Here is a 17,473-nt window from a genome sequence, read left to right on the forward strand (position 1 = left end):
CTTGAGCTGAGTGGACTGAGAGCTAAGCAGGAGACGAGCCACCAAGGCAGACAAGGAGGCATGGGTGCTTGCCCCGGCCTATTCAGGGAATGATTCCACAGTGATGTGGTTAAAAACCTGTTAGATTGGACTCAGACTTTGCTTAATTTTTCTGTTCTTTAATGTTTTTCTTTTTTTTCCCTTTAATATTTTCTGTCTGTCCTGATGCTTTATTAAAAACTGGACTTAGAAAACTGCAAAGTGTAACAACTTGGATCTAGGAAGCTTTCAAGTGCTGAACTAATTTTTTTCTGATGATTTTAAATAACCGTGAATTGAATCATTAATTTGAGTGCTAATAACAAGTATGAAAATTATAATGGAACAGGCCAAAACATTACACCAGCTGGTTTGTTATCTTAGTCTATTATTAAATATTGTAAGTTAAAGGTACATTTTAGGTTATTTAATAAAAATTTTATTAACTTTAGGAATGGAGAATTTGGGTTTGGGAGTGGGGAAATCTATTTTTATAATTTTTATCCTGACAAGGACTATTTTTTTAAAAAAATGTTTTGCAACTGAAATTCTAAAATAACCATGTTAAATATGGTTAGCAAAGTCAAGTGAGCATTGTATTAATACTGAGCTTTTGATGTGTAATTTTTATCTTGTGGTGTAAAAGAGGAAAGTGAGATATGAAACTATGAAAACTGGAATAATGATGGAAACTAAATGTCGCTATTGACATTTGAAGGTACCATGTTTGTAAGCCTACACTGGATCTTGGATACCTTTTCTGTGCAGTTGAATGATGGCTCTGGAAATGCTGAATAATTACAGTATTACTACAAGATGCAAGTTGCAATTTCTAAAGGGAGGTTTTTTGTTGGCATGCAGACAAGAAGCCTAAGCCAGAAAGGATTTTTAACTGCAGCTTTAGTTTATTTTAGGGAGGTTTCTTCCCCCGCTCATCCCCCATCCCTAAAATAGTAAGATGCTGGGAATCAAAAAGCTTTTTGCCTTTTCAATTCAAGCAACTGAGAAATTACTGTTTAAATTTGGATCCTACCATGATTTCTCAAAAATTATTGTGAACAAACCAGTATATATAACATGCTACCTTTTATGGTCTCCTTTGTAATTTTATATACCAATCAAGAAAATAACAGGGTGACAAATTAATGAAACTAAATTCTTACTCTTGTCTATTCACCAAAAAGTATACCCTATACCCCCAATTATTCAAGGCAAATGACTCTTAGGAACATATTTTGTACTACATGTATCTTTTTTAATTAAAGCAAGTGCCTTGATGCAATGCCATATAAATCATGCTTAACCTTCTATTGGATGAAGATTAGTGATTAATGAAGTACAGCCTATTGCAGGGACGGTGAGCTGGTACTTTTCTTCTAGTTTCATGAACAATGTTTGTGATGTTTATTGTGAAAGATCTACCTAAGTTTTGCAATCTAGAGATGTCATTTCATTTGCTAATAAATTGTTATACTAATCAAATATGACTGTGTCTGTTATTTTAAGTGCAAGGGGGTTCTATGAAACATTTAGGTCACCAATAGGTTTTATTATTTACTTTTATATATTAATTAAGGTACCAGTGAGTTTTAAAATATGCCATCTCTTTACATTTGGGGAGGGATTCTGTAATTTTCCCTAACTATAACAAAAGTATCTTGTCCTTAGAGAAAACCATAAAACATAAATCTTTTTTGCACTGTGGTTCTGAGTGAGTCCATTAACCCTTAGGTGACTCCATTTCTCCCCCAGTGAAGAGAGGAGAAGGATCCAGTTGTTTGAGGACCCTTCCAGCTCTCATTTCACAGGGCTCCTATTTGTATCGTCTGGGAATCAGAAAACTCAAACCTGGCTCATGTTTTACTACTGTCATAACTCTGAATTTGAGCCAGTGACCTTTGAGACACATTTTCCCCAGCAGTAAATTGAAGCTAACACCTTATAACCACCAAGTGAGAGAAACAGGAATGGAATTTCTAACTGGAGCATAGCACTTGGTAAGGAATACCTGCACCAGCACCCTCCCCTACCTGCCCTGAGTGCTAGTTGCTTCTGGAATATCTTCCCACTTCTGTCTGGCTCAGCTTTGTGGGTGCAAGATTAAGGACAGTTTTCAGTCTTCTTTTTACAGTCCTGTAACTCTGGGCTTGCTTTCCCTGATCTTATATCCACCCTACAGAGTGAAGGAGGGGGACTTAATGATCGCCTAAGTCCTACTACCGTCAGTTTTACCATCGTGTCTGCCCTCCCTGCCCACACACAGCACCTGGATGCAGAGCCCTGTGCGGTGCTCCACATTCTCTGGCATCTGCAGTCACCTGGGTGGGCTCCTTCCCCACCTGTCCTTCAGTGCTATCTCCTGGCCTCCTCTCTACTCATAGAGCACTGCTGCTCAAGGTTTGAATTTTCAGATACAGTCAAGACTGATGAAAATGGCTTTTCTTAGAGAAAAAGCCACGTGTCCATGCATATACACTCATGATTATAAAAATGTTGGTTCACAGACCCCCCATATCATGAACACCTGCAGTATAAACTCTCCACATGAATACATCCATATCTTGGCTTCTATTGCCTTACCACCTGTGTGCTAATGGCAAGCAGACCTGACCTTTCTAGAACACTAACCAGCATATTTGTATAAATCTCTAGAGCTGTTGTTGACAGCTCTGCCTGGCTACCCAGAGATATTCCCCCCAAAGTCTCCCTATCAACCTATCTCGATCATGGCATGACCCAACAACTCAAGTCAGAAACCTGGGAAATTATAGAATCTTCCTTCTTAACTTCCATGTCAAGTCTATCAACTTGGTAAGAGTCAAATTTGACATCTTTTTTTTTTTTGCCCTTAAGGGAAACACCATTTCTCTTCAGGACAGCGTCACAGCCTAACTCAAAATTATCTGTTTCTTTACAATCCAGCCTTTATGCTAGTTATCAATTGTTTTTTTAAAATGGCCATTTTTGGGCCTCCCCTGGTGGTGCAGGCGGTTGAGCGCCGTGCTGTGAAGCTGTGCAGTGCCAGTTTGATCTGGCTGGCCAGCGAGGCTCCCACATGGCACGGCAGACCTCTCCTGTCGTACCCGCTGCTCCCCTCAGCAGGGTATTTTGTCAGTCTGCCTGTTCTGTTCCCTGCTCTGTCTCTGGTGAATCCTCTCACCCTCCCACACATCTGGCCTGTACCCTGGTTCTTGTATAAAATAGATAATTTTTTTTTTAAAAAAAGCAAAAAATAAAAAATAAAATGGCCATTTTTCCTTGTAAGTGGTTATATAGTGTTATCAGGGTATTTTCAAAGTTATGATCCAGCCTACAATACCTTAAAACCTTGCCCTTGTTTAAATCTCTTGCTCTGCTACATATTCTTTACTTGACACTGACCTCTTACCTTAGGTGTTCCCGCCTAATGGGCCATTTTTTAAATGTCTTAGACCTTTATTTATTCTTAATGTTAGCCCAGCTCCACTGGCCTAACTCCACACTCCTATTCCAGATACTTATTAAAATGTCCCTTGATCTTGGCAACATTTCCTACTGAATTCCTTTTCTCTCATAAAGGACTCCATCTCTGAATGCCTATCTATTTCCCAAAATGGCATCTACTCCATTCTTCCTATCATTTATACTAACTAAACCTCATAGGGATAGAGCCATGCATTTCATCCTTAGAGCCTCTATGGTCAGCAGGGGGTACATTATAAAAGGTCGATATGTATTGCAAACAAGGATCTATTTGGTGGGCGGTTATTTCTCTACCACTGGTGTATATGCAGAGCATGTCTATCTCGTGGCCTGTGGTTATAGGAAAAAGACTCTAGGGAAGGGATGGGTGTGTAGTAGAGTGAATTAGGTAGTGTAAAAGACAATTGATTTCTAAGTTAGTTATCTGAACTAGCCCCACACCCTAAGTCTCAACTCTTTCTTTGTTGTCCTGCTCCACATCTGCCATGTGGAGTTACAAGTGGCTGCCTCTATGGTTTCCTCAGTTGGCGACACTCACTCCTTCATGTGGGCCACCTCTGCCCTCTGGAGGTCAGAACATGCCACCACATTCTATTTCAAAGAAGTATGGCTTCAGGTGGCATAACAGCTCTTTCCTAGGTTTGCAACTTTGGAATTACATTATCTAAGCTTATTTGTCCTTTGTATTATGATTTGTTGGAAAGATTAAATGATAAGCAGTGAAACAGTGCTTGTCTGATCTTCCTTTTTAATCTAAGTCTTAGGAACAAGGCAAAGGAAACTCCAAATTATCATTTATTGATCACACTGGCTGGTACTGGAATACTGAACCCCAAGATTTATTAGTGCAAGAAGGGGTTGCTAAGGCACCTTTGGGTGGTGCTGAGAAAGTTCCAAATAGGGATGGATAGACAACAGGTAGTATTTACAGAACACTTCGTCTGTGCCAGGAGCTCATTAGCCTCCTGATAACATAGTCAAGGTGTGTGCCTCGTCCTGGTATGTTGGCTCATGGAGTAGATCTGTGAACTAGTGCAGAATTAAGTCCTCGAGTGGGGATGGAGGGACCAGAGTCAAAGAAAAGTCAGAGGATCTGATGGAGATAGCAGACCAAGAAGGGATATCACCTTTTAGTTTGAAAAACAAAGCATCAAATAAAAATGCCTAACATTTAACAGACACAGAGGCTTAGCCAATGGAAACCAGACAGCACAAAACTTTCTCTTTGGGGTGTGACTTCCATCTACTAGGATCTCATTCATATGACATGTTAAGAGAGTCAGAGTCAGGGACCACAGATTTTTTTTTTTTTTTTAAGAAAACAACTTTAAGCACATATTTATGGAATACCTACTATGTTCCAGGCACTTAGGCAAAATCTTTCATACTAAAGTCTTATATGTGTATAAGTGGGAAAATCCTGCAATGACTTTTGGGGGGAAGGAAACAGGTTTAACCCTGTAACTTAGAATTCTTTAAAATCAAAGAACAGATTATAGTCTGGATTGAAAATACTTGAGACAATGATATTCATAGAAAAAATTTTGCAAATCCCTTTAAATAGAGGACCCCTACCTTATTTCCAAGTCATTTTCTAGTAGAATCAGTGCTTCATACAGTTTTGTAAAAATAAGTTGGTTTTGACACATCACGTGTCTCATTTTACACACACGTTTATTAAAGTACCTACTACATGCCCAGAACAGTGGTGCTTGGCACCACTAAGATTACAAAGGCTTACTGGTTCCTGCTCCCATGGAGTTTACAGTCTAGTTAATGAACCACAAAGCACTCTTAAAACGTTTAAGTGCTTCACTGAGTGTTAGAGACACCAAGTGCTGAGTTAAGGGAAAGGGGGGTGGAGCAAGCACTGGAGTCTTTAAGGGGATCCAGTTCATTTTTTGCCTAGAGAGCAGAGCAAGGCATCCAGGCAAAGGCACTATAGCAGACATAGGTATGGAGGCAAGGAAGACATGGCCAGTGGCGGGTGGAGGGTAGGGGACCGGAGCAAACGCGCAGGCTGAGTTGTACCCAGCAACTGAGCTGGACATGCAGGTTGTGGCCAACACTAGGGGGCGCTGCAACTCAGTTGAAAAATCCAGTGCTGCGCTCTTAAGGCCTTTGAGAGCTAGAATACATTCCCTGGGCAGACGCAATGGCATGATGCCAACTGAACTAACATTATGTGCAAAATGGACTTTAGGAAAAAGGTAAGTAAAGAAATGAGAAATTGTGTCCATAACCCTGACACAAGATGATGAGGGCAGTGAAGGAACTGCAAGTGAGATAACCACCAATCTTGGCCAGAAGACAGCACAGTCTTCTCTCAAGTGTTAAGAATTTAAAATGTATACAGTACTTTCAAGTAAAATGATACTAGTTTCTTTAAATGTCCAAAATAGGATTTTAAAGTCTTTTTAAACATATGCCTTTTTTTGCTGATTTTGTTCAACATGAAAGCATTCCTTTCTATAATTAATCTGTTTTATACATGTTTTAATTACAGAAAGAAAAATAACTATATTGCTATAAGTTTCTGAAATAGGAACTAAAGTAACTGAAAGGGGAAAGAGCCCTATACTACAAGACTGAGGTGGTGTACTTTTAAAAATAAAATGGACATTTATGTCACTTAGGAATTGTTCTAGGCTTATGAAGGATATGAAGAATGCCTTCTCTGTAGCAGAAAAATGTTACTATAAATCTGATAATATATTTATAGTTTTAAGTAACTTAAAATTAATTCTGTTCTAACAGACTCCTCTGAAGAACAAAGGTAAAGGAATAAAGGTGATTCCTTGTTTTTTTTTTCTGAGACTAAATGTAACATGCCCTATTTCAGTTACACGGTCCAGCCTGGAGTACTCGCAGGTGTGGAGAGGAGCAGTGTGAATGACTCAAACACTCTCACGCATCCTCTCTCTGGCGAACTTGCCTTTCATCTTGTCTGGAAATCGAGAGGCACCTTGGGTTGTAAGTGCTTTCTCTGATCCTTATTAGCAGGATTCTGCTATTATCCCTGATTGCATCATGTCTCCTCTTTATTTCCCTACTACACCAGGTCTCTATTAATAAGAAGCCTGAAGTACTACAAGATATTTTAATAAAAGAGATGGCTGGTTGGGGAGATTGATATAACACTACCAAATACTCAGCCAACTAGCAGGACACGGAAGAGAATAACTAAGGTGGCCCCAGGGTTGCCAGATTAGCAGAAAGGAGTTAACAGTACTGAAGTGAGAACAGCGATTTTTTTTTTTTTTTTTTTTTTGCTAGTATGGGGAGAGATTAGACGGCCGGCTAAAGAAAGAAGTGTTAGAATTCAGCTAGAGCAATGGTTTTCAAACTATGAGCTCCGGACTACCTCATTATCACTTATGAACTTGCTAGAAATGCAAATTCTTGGGCTCTGAGACCCACTGAATCAGAAACTTTGTGGAGGTGGAGCTCTGCAACATGGCTTTTAGCAAGCCTTTGAGTGAGCTAAAATTTGGAAACCACTAAGCTAGATTTACCAGAAAGTTGGCCCTAGGTCAAAATGTACTTCACTTTCCTGTGTCTAATCCAGTAGTTCCAAAACTTTTCTGCTCAGTGGAATCATCTGGGAGCTTAAAAAACTACTAAGGCATGTGACCCATTACTAGAAATTGTGATTTAATTGGTCTGAGATAAGGCCTGAGCTTTGGACATTTTAAAAAACTCAAGGGCCTCCCTGGTGGCACAAGGGGTTAAGACACAACCTATGAAGCTGTCTGCAGCCACCGACAGCAAGAGTTTGATCCCCGGTGCAGCAGACCTCTCCTGTCTTGCCTGCTGCTCCCCTTAGCAGTGTTTTTCAGTCAGTCTGCCTGTTCTGTTCCCCATTCTGTCTCTGGTGAATCCTCTTACCCCGCCCCCACCTCTGGCCTGTACCCCACTCTTGTATGTATAAATAAATAAATCTTAAAAAAAAAAAAAATCTCAAGTGATCAGAAAGTACAGATGAGGGCCTCCTGGTGGTGCAAGGGGTTAAGCACAGCACTATGAAGCTATCCGCAGCCACTGCAGCAAGAGTTTGATCCCCAGCCAGCCAGGGAGATACCCATATGGCACAGCACACCTCTCCTGTCTCACCCGCTGCTCCCCTCAGTGTATTTCAGTCAATCTGTCTGTTCTATTCCCCACTCTGTCTCTGGTGAATCCTCTCACCCCCACACCTTTGGCCTGTACCCCAGTTCTTGTATGAATAAATATTTAAAAAAAAAAAAAGTACAGATGAGTTTAGCAACCCTTGGATAAATCAAGAGGCACACGTAATAAACCCCATGCCCAAATTCCACTCGAGGGAGTTCCATGATTATTTCAAAGGACTAGCATGTTGTCATAATAATATTGCTTAAAATTCATATCCAACACACTAGCTAAAAAAATACACTTTTAAACTGCATCTTTGAAAGAGTTAATTAATTCCTACACTATTTTGTTTGGAGGAAATCTGTAATTTTGGAATCAAGCGTTTGTGTCACTCTTCTCATTAAATATTCATCTATGCCATTTAGCTGGCCAAAAATAGCATCCGGAACACCTACACAAGTTGAAAGAAACTGTCTGAGTTTCTGGACACTCGAGATGGCTTCTGCAATAGTGATTTCTGGCTGCTCTGGTAAAGATGCCTCCCCCTCATCTTCACTTCCAGTTTCATCACTATCTTCTCCAGGCCCAGCACCCTGGATGTCCTCTGCGTCCATCAGCTCCTGAGAGATAATGACATCATCATCTACAGTGACAAAATCCTGAAAATTTACTTCAGTTGGGACACAGGTAGCAATAGCCACTGAGTGCCACAACTTCTCAATGGCGGTATCTGGTTCACTGGCTGCTGCTTGTGTGTCAGAATCTGTCAGTTCCAAGGGGATGATACCTGCCTTCTGCCAGCACCTCACCACTGTGGACTGCTTCACTGACCACCATGCTGCAGCAATCATGTTTATGGCCTGCCTGATGTCCATTTTTTCTTGATCCTCACTGCTGCTGAGTTTGAGGAGAATCTGCTTCAGAAGGTGGCTCCTGTACAGCTCTTTCACAGCGTGAATTATGCCAAGATTCAGGGGTTGCAGGACTGCAGTACAGTTTGAGGGCAGATACCCTACCTGGATCCTTTCCAGGCGGGGAAGCATGTTGTGAGCTGAGCAGTTGTCAATAAGCAGGAGTATCCGGCGTTCTGCCCGCTTCATCCTGGCATCTACTTTCACCAGCCACTCATTGAAGATATGCGGCGTCATCCATGCCCACTGGTTGGCTCGGTAATCACAAGGGAGGGAATGCATGTTTTTAAGGCAGCGTGGGTTGGCTGACCTACCAACAATCAATGGCCTCATTTTTTCAGTCCCTGAAGCATTACAACAAAAGAGCACTGTCAACCGCTCCTTTGCTTTTTTGCCTCCTCTACAATAGTCCCCTTTAGCACTGAGTGTGTGCTGGGGAAGCAACTGGAAAAACACTCCTGTCTCATCAGCATTAAAGATATCATCTGGACTGTAGTCAGAAATAAGTTTTATAATTTCCCCTGCATGCCACTCATTAACCTTATCTATTCCCAGACTACTTATTAACCTGTCACTATCCTCTCTACACACTGCTTTCAGAGCAATTCCATGGCGATCCCTAAATCTGTTCAACCAACCCACACTTGCTTGGAAATTATCATAGCCCAGCATGTTGGCCAAGTTTAGTGCTTTCTTCCGAATGACGGAACCAGTCACGAGAATGTTTTTGGCGTGGATTTCCTGAAACCAAGCAAAGACAGCCTTATCGATGTCGTCATAGAGGGCGTTCCTCATTCTTTTCCGCTGGGGTCCCACAGATGCTTCCCGCATCTTTTCCTCAAACTTGGCACGATCCTTTAAGAATGTAGACAAGGTTGAGGGAGTGATACCAAATTCTTTTGCCACATCACCTTTTCTCTTGCCTGAGTCTACAGCTTCTACAACTTTCATTTTCTCCTCCAGGGAGAACTGCCGGCGTTTCTTGTTGCCCTTGTTTGCCATATCCACAGGGTGAGGGCTGGGCCACAACTACCAGTGCTGTGTCTGCTCCTCCTTGTAGCTTGTTTTGCCACAAGTGTGGAAAACTGAGAAGACAAAATGGGGTACCTATCAGGAACGAATGACAATGGATGTCCCCTAAAAGAAAGGCTCAGATTTTTAAAACTTCTATTAGGAAATGATAATATGAGGTCATATCCAAGAAAAGGTTGGATTCATGCTATTGAATTTTTTGTAGAGATTACTTATATAGACTGAGAATGCTTGAACTAGATCTTTATGGGTGATCTAGTTTTTGGGTCTCTGCAAAAATAATAATCCTGCTCTGTCTCATAGCTTAAAAAAAAAAATGGTGTTAACAGGGCTTTGCAAATAGAAATGCACTATAGAAATTCAAGGGGATTGTTACTTGACTCATTTTACAGATACAGCAACTGAGGCCTGGAGCAGGGACTTACCCAGATTCATACAGCTCAGATTTCTTGACTCAGATTAGTGCTATTTGAAACGCCACAGTCCTGCTTGAAATTCCACCATCATGAAATCTTCAGAGCTCTATCCTCATTTGGCTTAGAAAGATTTTCACATTGGGAAGAGTTTCTGGTAGCCATTCATTCATTTAATGAATATTCACAGATGCCAAGTAGTAAAGAAATAGCCATGAACAACAGAGTCAAGTCCCAGCCCTTATGAATACAGTGGTGGGGGGAGAGAAAGAGTAAGTAAACTGACAAGTAAGATAAAAACAGTGTGATCTGCATGATGAGAGAAATAAAGACTGAGAGAGACTAACCAGGTCAGATCTATTTACAAAAGGTGGTTAGGATGGCTCTGAGAAGATGCCATTTAAGCTGTGATCTCCATGAAGAATAGGGGAAGGACAGTCCAGTAAAGGACATGGCATCAGCAAAGGTTCAAAAGCAGGTAAGCACTTGAGGTATTCAGAGAACTGAAAGACCTGCATTACTCCAAACGTATGACAAAATTGGACCATTTGAAGATGTTATGGTAAGGAGTTGATATTTTGAGCACAACAGAAATCCACTGAAGGTTTTCAGGCAACAGAGGGTCAGGATCTGATTTGCATTTAAAAAAGGACCACTTTGGCTGCTATGTAGAAAATGGACCAAAGAGGCAAAGAGATCAATTAGGACATTAGGATGCTGTTGCTGATACTTTGGGTGACAGATGATGGCAGAAGTATGGGCGTTTCCTCTCCAGGACTATTTTCCCACTTCAGAATGAGGAAGACAGACTCAACTAGGGAGGTCATATCGGAATCTGATATCCAAGTGCTACCAATACCTACTGAATAAGAAATAAGAGGGAATATATAATTTTGAAAAGCTCTCAGTGATTCTGTTACCTCCTATAGTTGCCAACCACAGGACCAGCTGATCCCTGAGGTCCCTTCCAGGTTGAAGCACTGGACCCTAGATAGGTGCTCCAAGCTCAAATGCTGACAGGGGCCAGAATGGTAGCATAAGTGAGTGAAGGGGGAAGAAGGCACTAATAGTATTGTGGTCCGTGTGCCCTGTCTAGAGTTATTCAGAATTTTAATCAATAAAATTGGCCCTCTCTCCAGAAAGGCCAAACAAAATATGATTCAGCAGTAGCAGATATGGTAATTGCTTAGACCTTTTATCAAGAGAATTCTCAAAGGACAAGAAAAGCTGTTGTGACTGCCCTGTTCCCAGAGCTAACTTCTACCATCACCTCTACCCCCATATCTATTTATTTATGACTTCCTCTGTGTCAAGCACTGTGCTTGATGCCAGCAATACAAAGATGAGTGGAGCATAGTGCCCACATGGAGGAGCTTACCTGGGGAGCCCAGATGACAAACACTACAGTGTACTGAACACAGTGTACAGATCATCTGGGGTGGATGTGATGGGCCAAGTACTTCAAAAAGGAAATAACACTGATGTTGGGCCTTAAATAATAGGAATTCATGACATGGAAAGAAGTATGTGTAAAGGTAATGAAGTACTGTAGAAAATAAAACAGCATGCTCAGGAAAAAACAAATCTTTAAAGAAGAAAACAAGGGCCAAATCACAGAAAGGCCTCCTAAAGATTCTAGCTTGAATCTGGGGCAATAAGAGGCCTTTGAGGGTTTTTTTTTGGAGTGACTTCATCACATTATACTTTAGAAAGAGTCCTTTTTTGCAGTGTGGAGAACCTAATGGCAGAGTTCATTTTCCTAAGAGGTAGCCCTAAATCTGAAGAGAAAGCAGGCAAGCCTAACAGGCCATATAATTTGCCTGTGCTGATTTGAGTGCAATAGGAAGCTACTAACAATTTTACGTAAGGAGAAAATGCTGTGTGGGGGCCTCCCTGGTGGCCTAGGGGTTAAGTCTCAGGCTATCACCAATAAAGCTTGGATTGGATCCTCCCCCTCCCCCCACGGAGCTTATCCAATTATGGCACAGCAGACTCCTGTCTTGCCTGCTGCTCCCCTTAGCAGTGTTATTTCAGTAAATCTGCCTGTTCTACTCCCCACTGTCTCCCCCTCCAACTTCCACCTGACACTTCAGTTCTTCTATGCAATAAAATAAAATAAAATAAAATAAAAGACTAGTGTATAAAGAATGGAATTAAAGGGCATAAGAAAAAAAAAGCAAGAGGCTACCTAGGAAGTTGCTACATGTGTCTCTGGCTGTGAGATAATGGTGGCTTAAATTACAGTAGAGTGGAGATCGTAAAAAAGCTCCCAGTGATTCTGGGGATATGTTTGGGGATATGTTTTTTGCAGGTATTGCTGATGGACTGGATTTGAGGTGCAAGAGGGGTCAATGCCCAGATCTCTGGCTTCAGCACTGCACAGTCCAGTGGGTGGTGGTGCCATTTACTCGATGAGAAACAACTTTTGAGATGAGAACCAATTACTGAGGATCTACTTTGGAAACATAGTTTGTTACTTTACATGCTTAATACAGATTACATGTGAAAGGACTGGGATTCAAACCCAGAGAGGCCGACCACAAAGCCACTGTTCTGAACACAACAGAGAGTGCTATATAGAGCTTGTTCTGGGAATTACGAGTTTTGAGAAGGGATGTGGAGAGAAAATAAAGTAAAAGTTAAACCACGTTAAGCTAAGAAGTTGGAACTTTATTCTAAGTGAAAGAGCAGACACTGGAGGGTTCTAAGCAGGAAGTGAACTAATCAAACTTAGAGAAATTCGAAAAAGAAAAATCAATCTATTGTGTGGAGAACACACTGGAGGGGGACAAGAATGGGGATGGAAGAAACTAGCAGTCCAGGCAGGAAACGATGGTGGCTAGGAGGCTGGTGAGAACGGCAGACGGAAAAAAAGCAGGCAGATTAGAAATCCATTTGCAAAGCAGTGAGGGTAGTGCGGGGACTTGAACAAATGTGGGACAATCTGTGACATGGGACGGGAAAAGACATACACGCCATATCTGCTCGCGGAGCCTCTCCACCTGAGCATCCAGCTCGGTTACAGTCACTCTAGTCTCCACCCTGACTGTGTGTGGGACGGGCTGAAGTCACACCACCACGGGAAGGAGGAAGGCTGGATGCGGTACTGCGAGGAACCCTATCCAGAACGAGCGGGGGCAGACGGAGGAGGGCTGGGGTCAGGCCTTGACCGCGGTGCTCAGCGCAGGGTGCTGGGGACTCCCCAGGCCCCGACTAGGCACTGAAGGGTGAGGCGGGGCCTCCACGCTTCAGGCACAGCCCCGCCCAGTTACCTGAACGCCCCGCGGCAAGGCCCGGTGGGCTGAAAGGCCGGGCGTCCCACAGCGGACGAGCGACCGCAGCTTCCTCCTCCGCCCGGAACCTCTGGCCGGAAGCGGTCCGTCCGCTTTAGCCGGCCGTCCAAGGCCTCGAGAGCAGCTCCTCCGGGGCCGCCTCTCGCTAGCGTGGACGCTGCGCTTGCGCACGGGCTCGCACGCAGTCACGCGCCGCCGGCCGCTTCCGGTGCGCCGCGAGGGCCGCCGGGACGGGTCTCCCAGGCGATCCGAGCTGTGCTGGTGCTGCCGCCGCTGCTGCTGCTGCTGCCGCCGCCGCTGCCGCCGCTGCCGCCTCCACCGCCGAGCCGGTGCTGCGGGGACGCCGTGTCCCCGCTGTCTGCCCCGGGCTCCCCGGGGCCCGACCCCCGGGGCCCTCGGCAGGCGTCGGTGTCGAGCCGGCGGCGCGAGCCTGTACCCCCGCACCGCCCTCTGGACCCCGAGTCGCGACTCCGAGGGGGGCGGCGAGAGGGGCGGTCGCGACTCCGCGCCGAGTGTCGCCGGGCGGGGCCGCGGGGCCGGGGCTCCTCCAGCCCGCGGGATGCGCGCGCGGGCCGCCGCCTCCACCTCCTCGCCGCCCCTGTCTCGCCCGGAGCCGCCTCTCGCCGACCGCGGGGAGCGCGCGCGCGCCGGCCAGCCCCCTCGTCGAGCCCCCGGGCCGGGCGCCGCGGGGCATGTGAGCCGCGCGCCGCGCTCGCTCCTCCGGGTAAGTCCCGCCCGGGCCCCGAGCCCGCGCCCTCCCCGGAGCGGGCGCCGCCGGCCTCGGTCCCCGCTGCTCCCGGCGCCGCGCCTCGCGCTCGCCGCTCTCGGGGAGACCCGCGCGGAGAAGGGAAGTCGCGGGGTCCGGCCGGGGCCCGGGACGCAGCCGGCGAGGCCACTCCTGGGGTTGCGAGGAGCGGGTGAGGGGGCAGTGCGGGGGTCTCGCTGGTTTCGAGTCCGCCGGTAAACCAGTTTCGCAGATGAGAAAGCTTGAGTTTGAGAGTAGGTAGTTTGCTCAAGGTCATAGAACTCTGCGGGCCCTGTTAAAAATAAAGGTGTGGTTTACAATTAAAATTCTAGTCTTCTGCCCACCAGAGCCCTTGGCTTTAGCCTTTGTAGAATGCTGCACCCCTCCCGCCCTTATTTTTGCATCGTCGTACTCGGGCCTAGTATCTGAAAACAAGTTTGCACCCAGGATTAAAACGTGGCGGTCAAAACCCTGCAAAGTGTCTCGCTGCCCCATATCCCAAGGTAGCTGTGATGGCTTTGTTTCCTATTTTGCTTTGGGTGCCCTTATGTCACTCTTTGCACAGGCTCTCCAGCAGCTACTGCTTTTTGTCTGCCAGGCTCTCAGTGGCTGAGAAGTTAAGTATTAAGGGCAAAAAAAAAAAAAAAAACCCAAAAAATCCATAGGTCCGTATCGCCTTGATTACAACTCCGGCTTCTCTTACCCTTCACTGACCTGCAACTTCCCCAGCCAAGTTGTGGGTTATGTTCTCGGTGCTGCACTGTGTTAGAATGCATGGTCATTTTTTCGGTTTTCTTTTTTATTTTAGTGGGAAGAGAAATTATTTAAAGATGACACAGAACTAGAAAGAATCTTGGGTATAATGTGTTCTGGAGTTTGTCTTTAATTACAGGTGAAATATTTGCGTTTTCTTGGAGGATTTTTAGCTTTCCCAACATTCACAAAGGAATTCTTTTCTCCCTGCAAAGTTGGTAGTGACTGAGTTCAACTTCTTCATCACACATGAAGAATAAAGTGAAATTTAGGATGGGGAATGTACTTGTTGGAGATTACATGGTTTGAAAGTTTAGATTTGGAACCCAGTCTCCTGACTTGACATGGATTCTCCTTCTCATTATACCTTATCATTGTGAAAGGAGGATTAAAGGAGATGATAAATGGGCTTCGTAATACACAGATGAGTTCCAGAATCCTAAAGCCTCTTCCAGAAGTTTTCCAGTAGCAATCACATCATTTCCCTCTCATAAAATTCAGGTGGTTTCTGAAAACTGTTCTCCCACATGGGTTGAGTCTTGTGGTAAAGCTCCAAATTAGGATATGGCCACAAATAAACTTACTCTTCTTGAGCTAACAAGTTTTTTTTATGCTTTTGTTTTCCTAGGAAAAGCTGTTAGTAGAGTTTCTATTTTTTAAGGTCAGTGCCAGAGAGCTAATACTGGTATGTCAAATTACCGTTTATACCTGCACTGGCCAATACCATAGCCAGTAGCTCTATGTGGCTATTTAAGTTAATTGCAATTAAACAGAACAATACCATTTTGCAGCCACGCTAACCATAATTTAGATGCCAGATAGCTGTAGCTGCCTACCATATTGGAGAACACAGGCATAGAACACTTGCATGATCACAGTTTATTGAATAACGCTGCTTTAGAAGTTGCCAGTGGCGATGGGAACAGTATAGTATATGAAAGAGCTGGGTTTTTGGATTAAAAAAAATCTGGTTTTCAAGTTCCTATTTGGATATAGTGGCCTTGGGCAGGTTGCTAAGCATTTCAGCTACAGATGGTTCCTCTTTGGATAGTACAACGATCCTTTTGGATAGTACATGACTTTCTGTGATCTCTTTTGAGCCTTATTACTGGAAATCTGTGCTAAGGTGGGTGGGCCATCGCTCTTTTTAAATATGAGGAAATGAAAGCAGCTAAACAACCTGCCCAGAGTCCCACAAGCTGGCAGAGTGTAAAGAAATTTCTTACACTTATGCACTTATTTCATGTTTGAATTGAGTGAGTAACTTGGTGAAACAGTTTGCTTGAGGTGATGAAACATGAGAGAATGACTGAAATTTCTGACTCCTGGCCAGGTGTTCTTTCTACCTGTTACCAGGTGGAATTCTTGAAACGTGGGGGTAATGAGTCTTTGAGTTGAAGTACTCCTGTTAGTATCCTTTGAGTGAGTATAGGTGAAAAGGCCATCAAAATGAGCCCATGTCCATTCACCTGGTCAGGGCAATCACCTGGGCCACTTACTGAGCAGGGAGATTTCCATACTCCAGAGATTCTGATTCAGAACGGCTGAGGTAGCACCCTGGACTCTGCATGGGTAAGAAGTACCATGGGTGCCTTTTTAGGATCTGTTGAATTTGAGAAATGACTGAGCCTTAAAGCCCTGGCAGAAATGAGATCACTGGATCAGGAGGTACCTATCTCCTTTAGGGTTGATTTTTTTTTTTTTTAAAAGATTTTATTTATTTATTTATACAAGCACTGGGTACAGTCAGAAGCGCGGGAGAATGAGAGAATTCACCAGAGCCAGAGAGGGAGCAGAACAGGCAGACTGACAATACACTGCTGAGAGGAGCAGCGGGCGGCAGGAGAAATCTACGAGCCATGTGGGTCCCTTGCCCTGCGGCCGTGGTGATTGAACCAGCGCTGCAGAGGCTGCAGGCAGCTTCGCAGCCCAGCGCTCAACCGCTGCGCCACCGGGAAGGCTCTAGGGTTGATTCTTGAAACATGTTTGTGTTTGACTTTCCTCTAGCCATGGATGCATCATCATATGATGGTACTGAGGTAACTGTCGTGATGGAGGAAATTGAGGAAGCCTATTGTTATACCTCCCCTGGGCCACCCAAGAAGAAGAAAAAGTATAAAATACATGGAGAAAAGGCCAAGAAACCCAGGTTAGCCAAACACATGTTTTGGTAACTGCTGGCAGAAGCTGGTGGAGTGCTGTAGTGAGCAAGACTTGAAGGATGCATGCAGAGTTAGTGGTAGTGCTTGGTCAATCATTGAAGTCTCCCTGTGAGCCCTGGGGTTTGGGGGAGAGGGAGACCAGGAGTGGAAAGGGCCTATTGATGCCAGCATTTATCATTCCTGGGCAGGTCTTCCAGGCTGTTACGGGAGATTACACCATACAAATGGTAGAATCTATATACAAAGGAACTGTTATTTATTATTACCATTATTTTTAAAATATTTAAAATAGGTGTAGGGTAAATGATGTCAGGCTTTTCTGCCCTCCCACCATTAGGATTAATGATGGCTCCTGCAGTTCTGAATGCATGCCTGATGACGGGCACCTGGAATAGGGTCTGGGCATACGTAGGTGGGTTCACTTGGCCTGAGACTAGGGCTATAAGGGTGGCATTACAGGATACCAAGAGACCAGAAGAAGAGTACAAGCAAGAGAGTGAATGGAACCAGAAGCGAGCAAGACCATGAGAGAATGCCAGTGAGCCAAGGAAGAGTGAAGACTTGTTGGGGG

At 44.3% G+C, this 17,473-nt stretch overlaps 1 protein-coding gene across 2 annotated transcripts in view; it reads left to right on the forward strand.

Moving 5' to 3' along the window:
* Window positions 1-16,749: 16,749 nt before the first annotated feature.
* Window positions 16,750-17,473, forward strand: part of HMGXB3 (HMG-box containing 3) — a gene marked incomplete at both ends in the record, with an annotated part of 46,240 nt that continues 45,516 nt past the window's right edge. For both annotated transcript variants that reach the window (XM_084252298.1, XM_084252299.1), the window contains one exon: window positions 16,750-16,889. In XM_084252298.1, the coding sequence (XP_084108424.1) occupies window positions 16,750-16,889 (140 nt within the window). The remainder of the gene's footprint in view (window positions 16,890-17,473) is intronic.

Source organism: Talpa europaea, assembly GCF_964194135.1.
Source record: "Talpa europaea genome assembly, chromosome: 13".
Classification (NCBI taxonomy): Eukaryota; Metazoa; Chordata; class Mammalia; order Eulipotyphla; family Talpidae; genus Talpa; species Talpa europaea.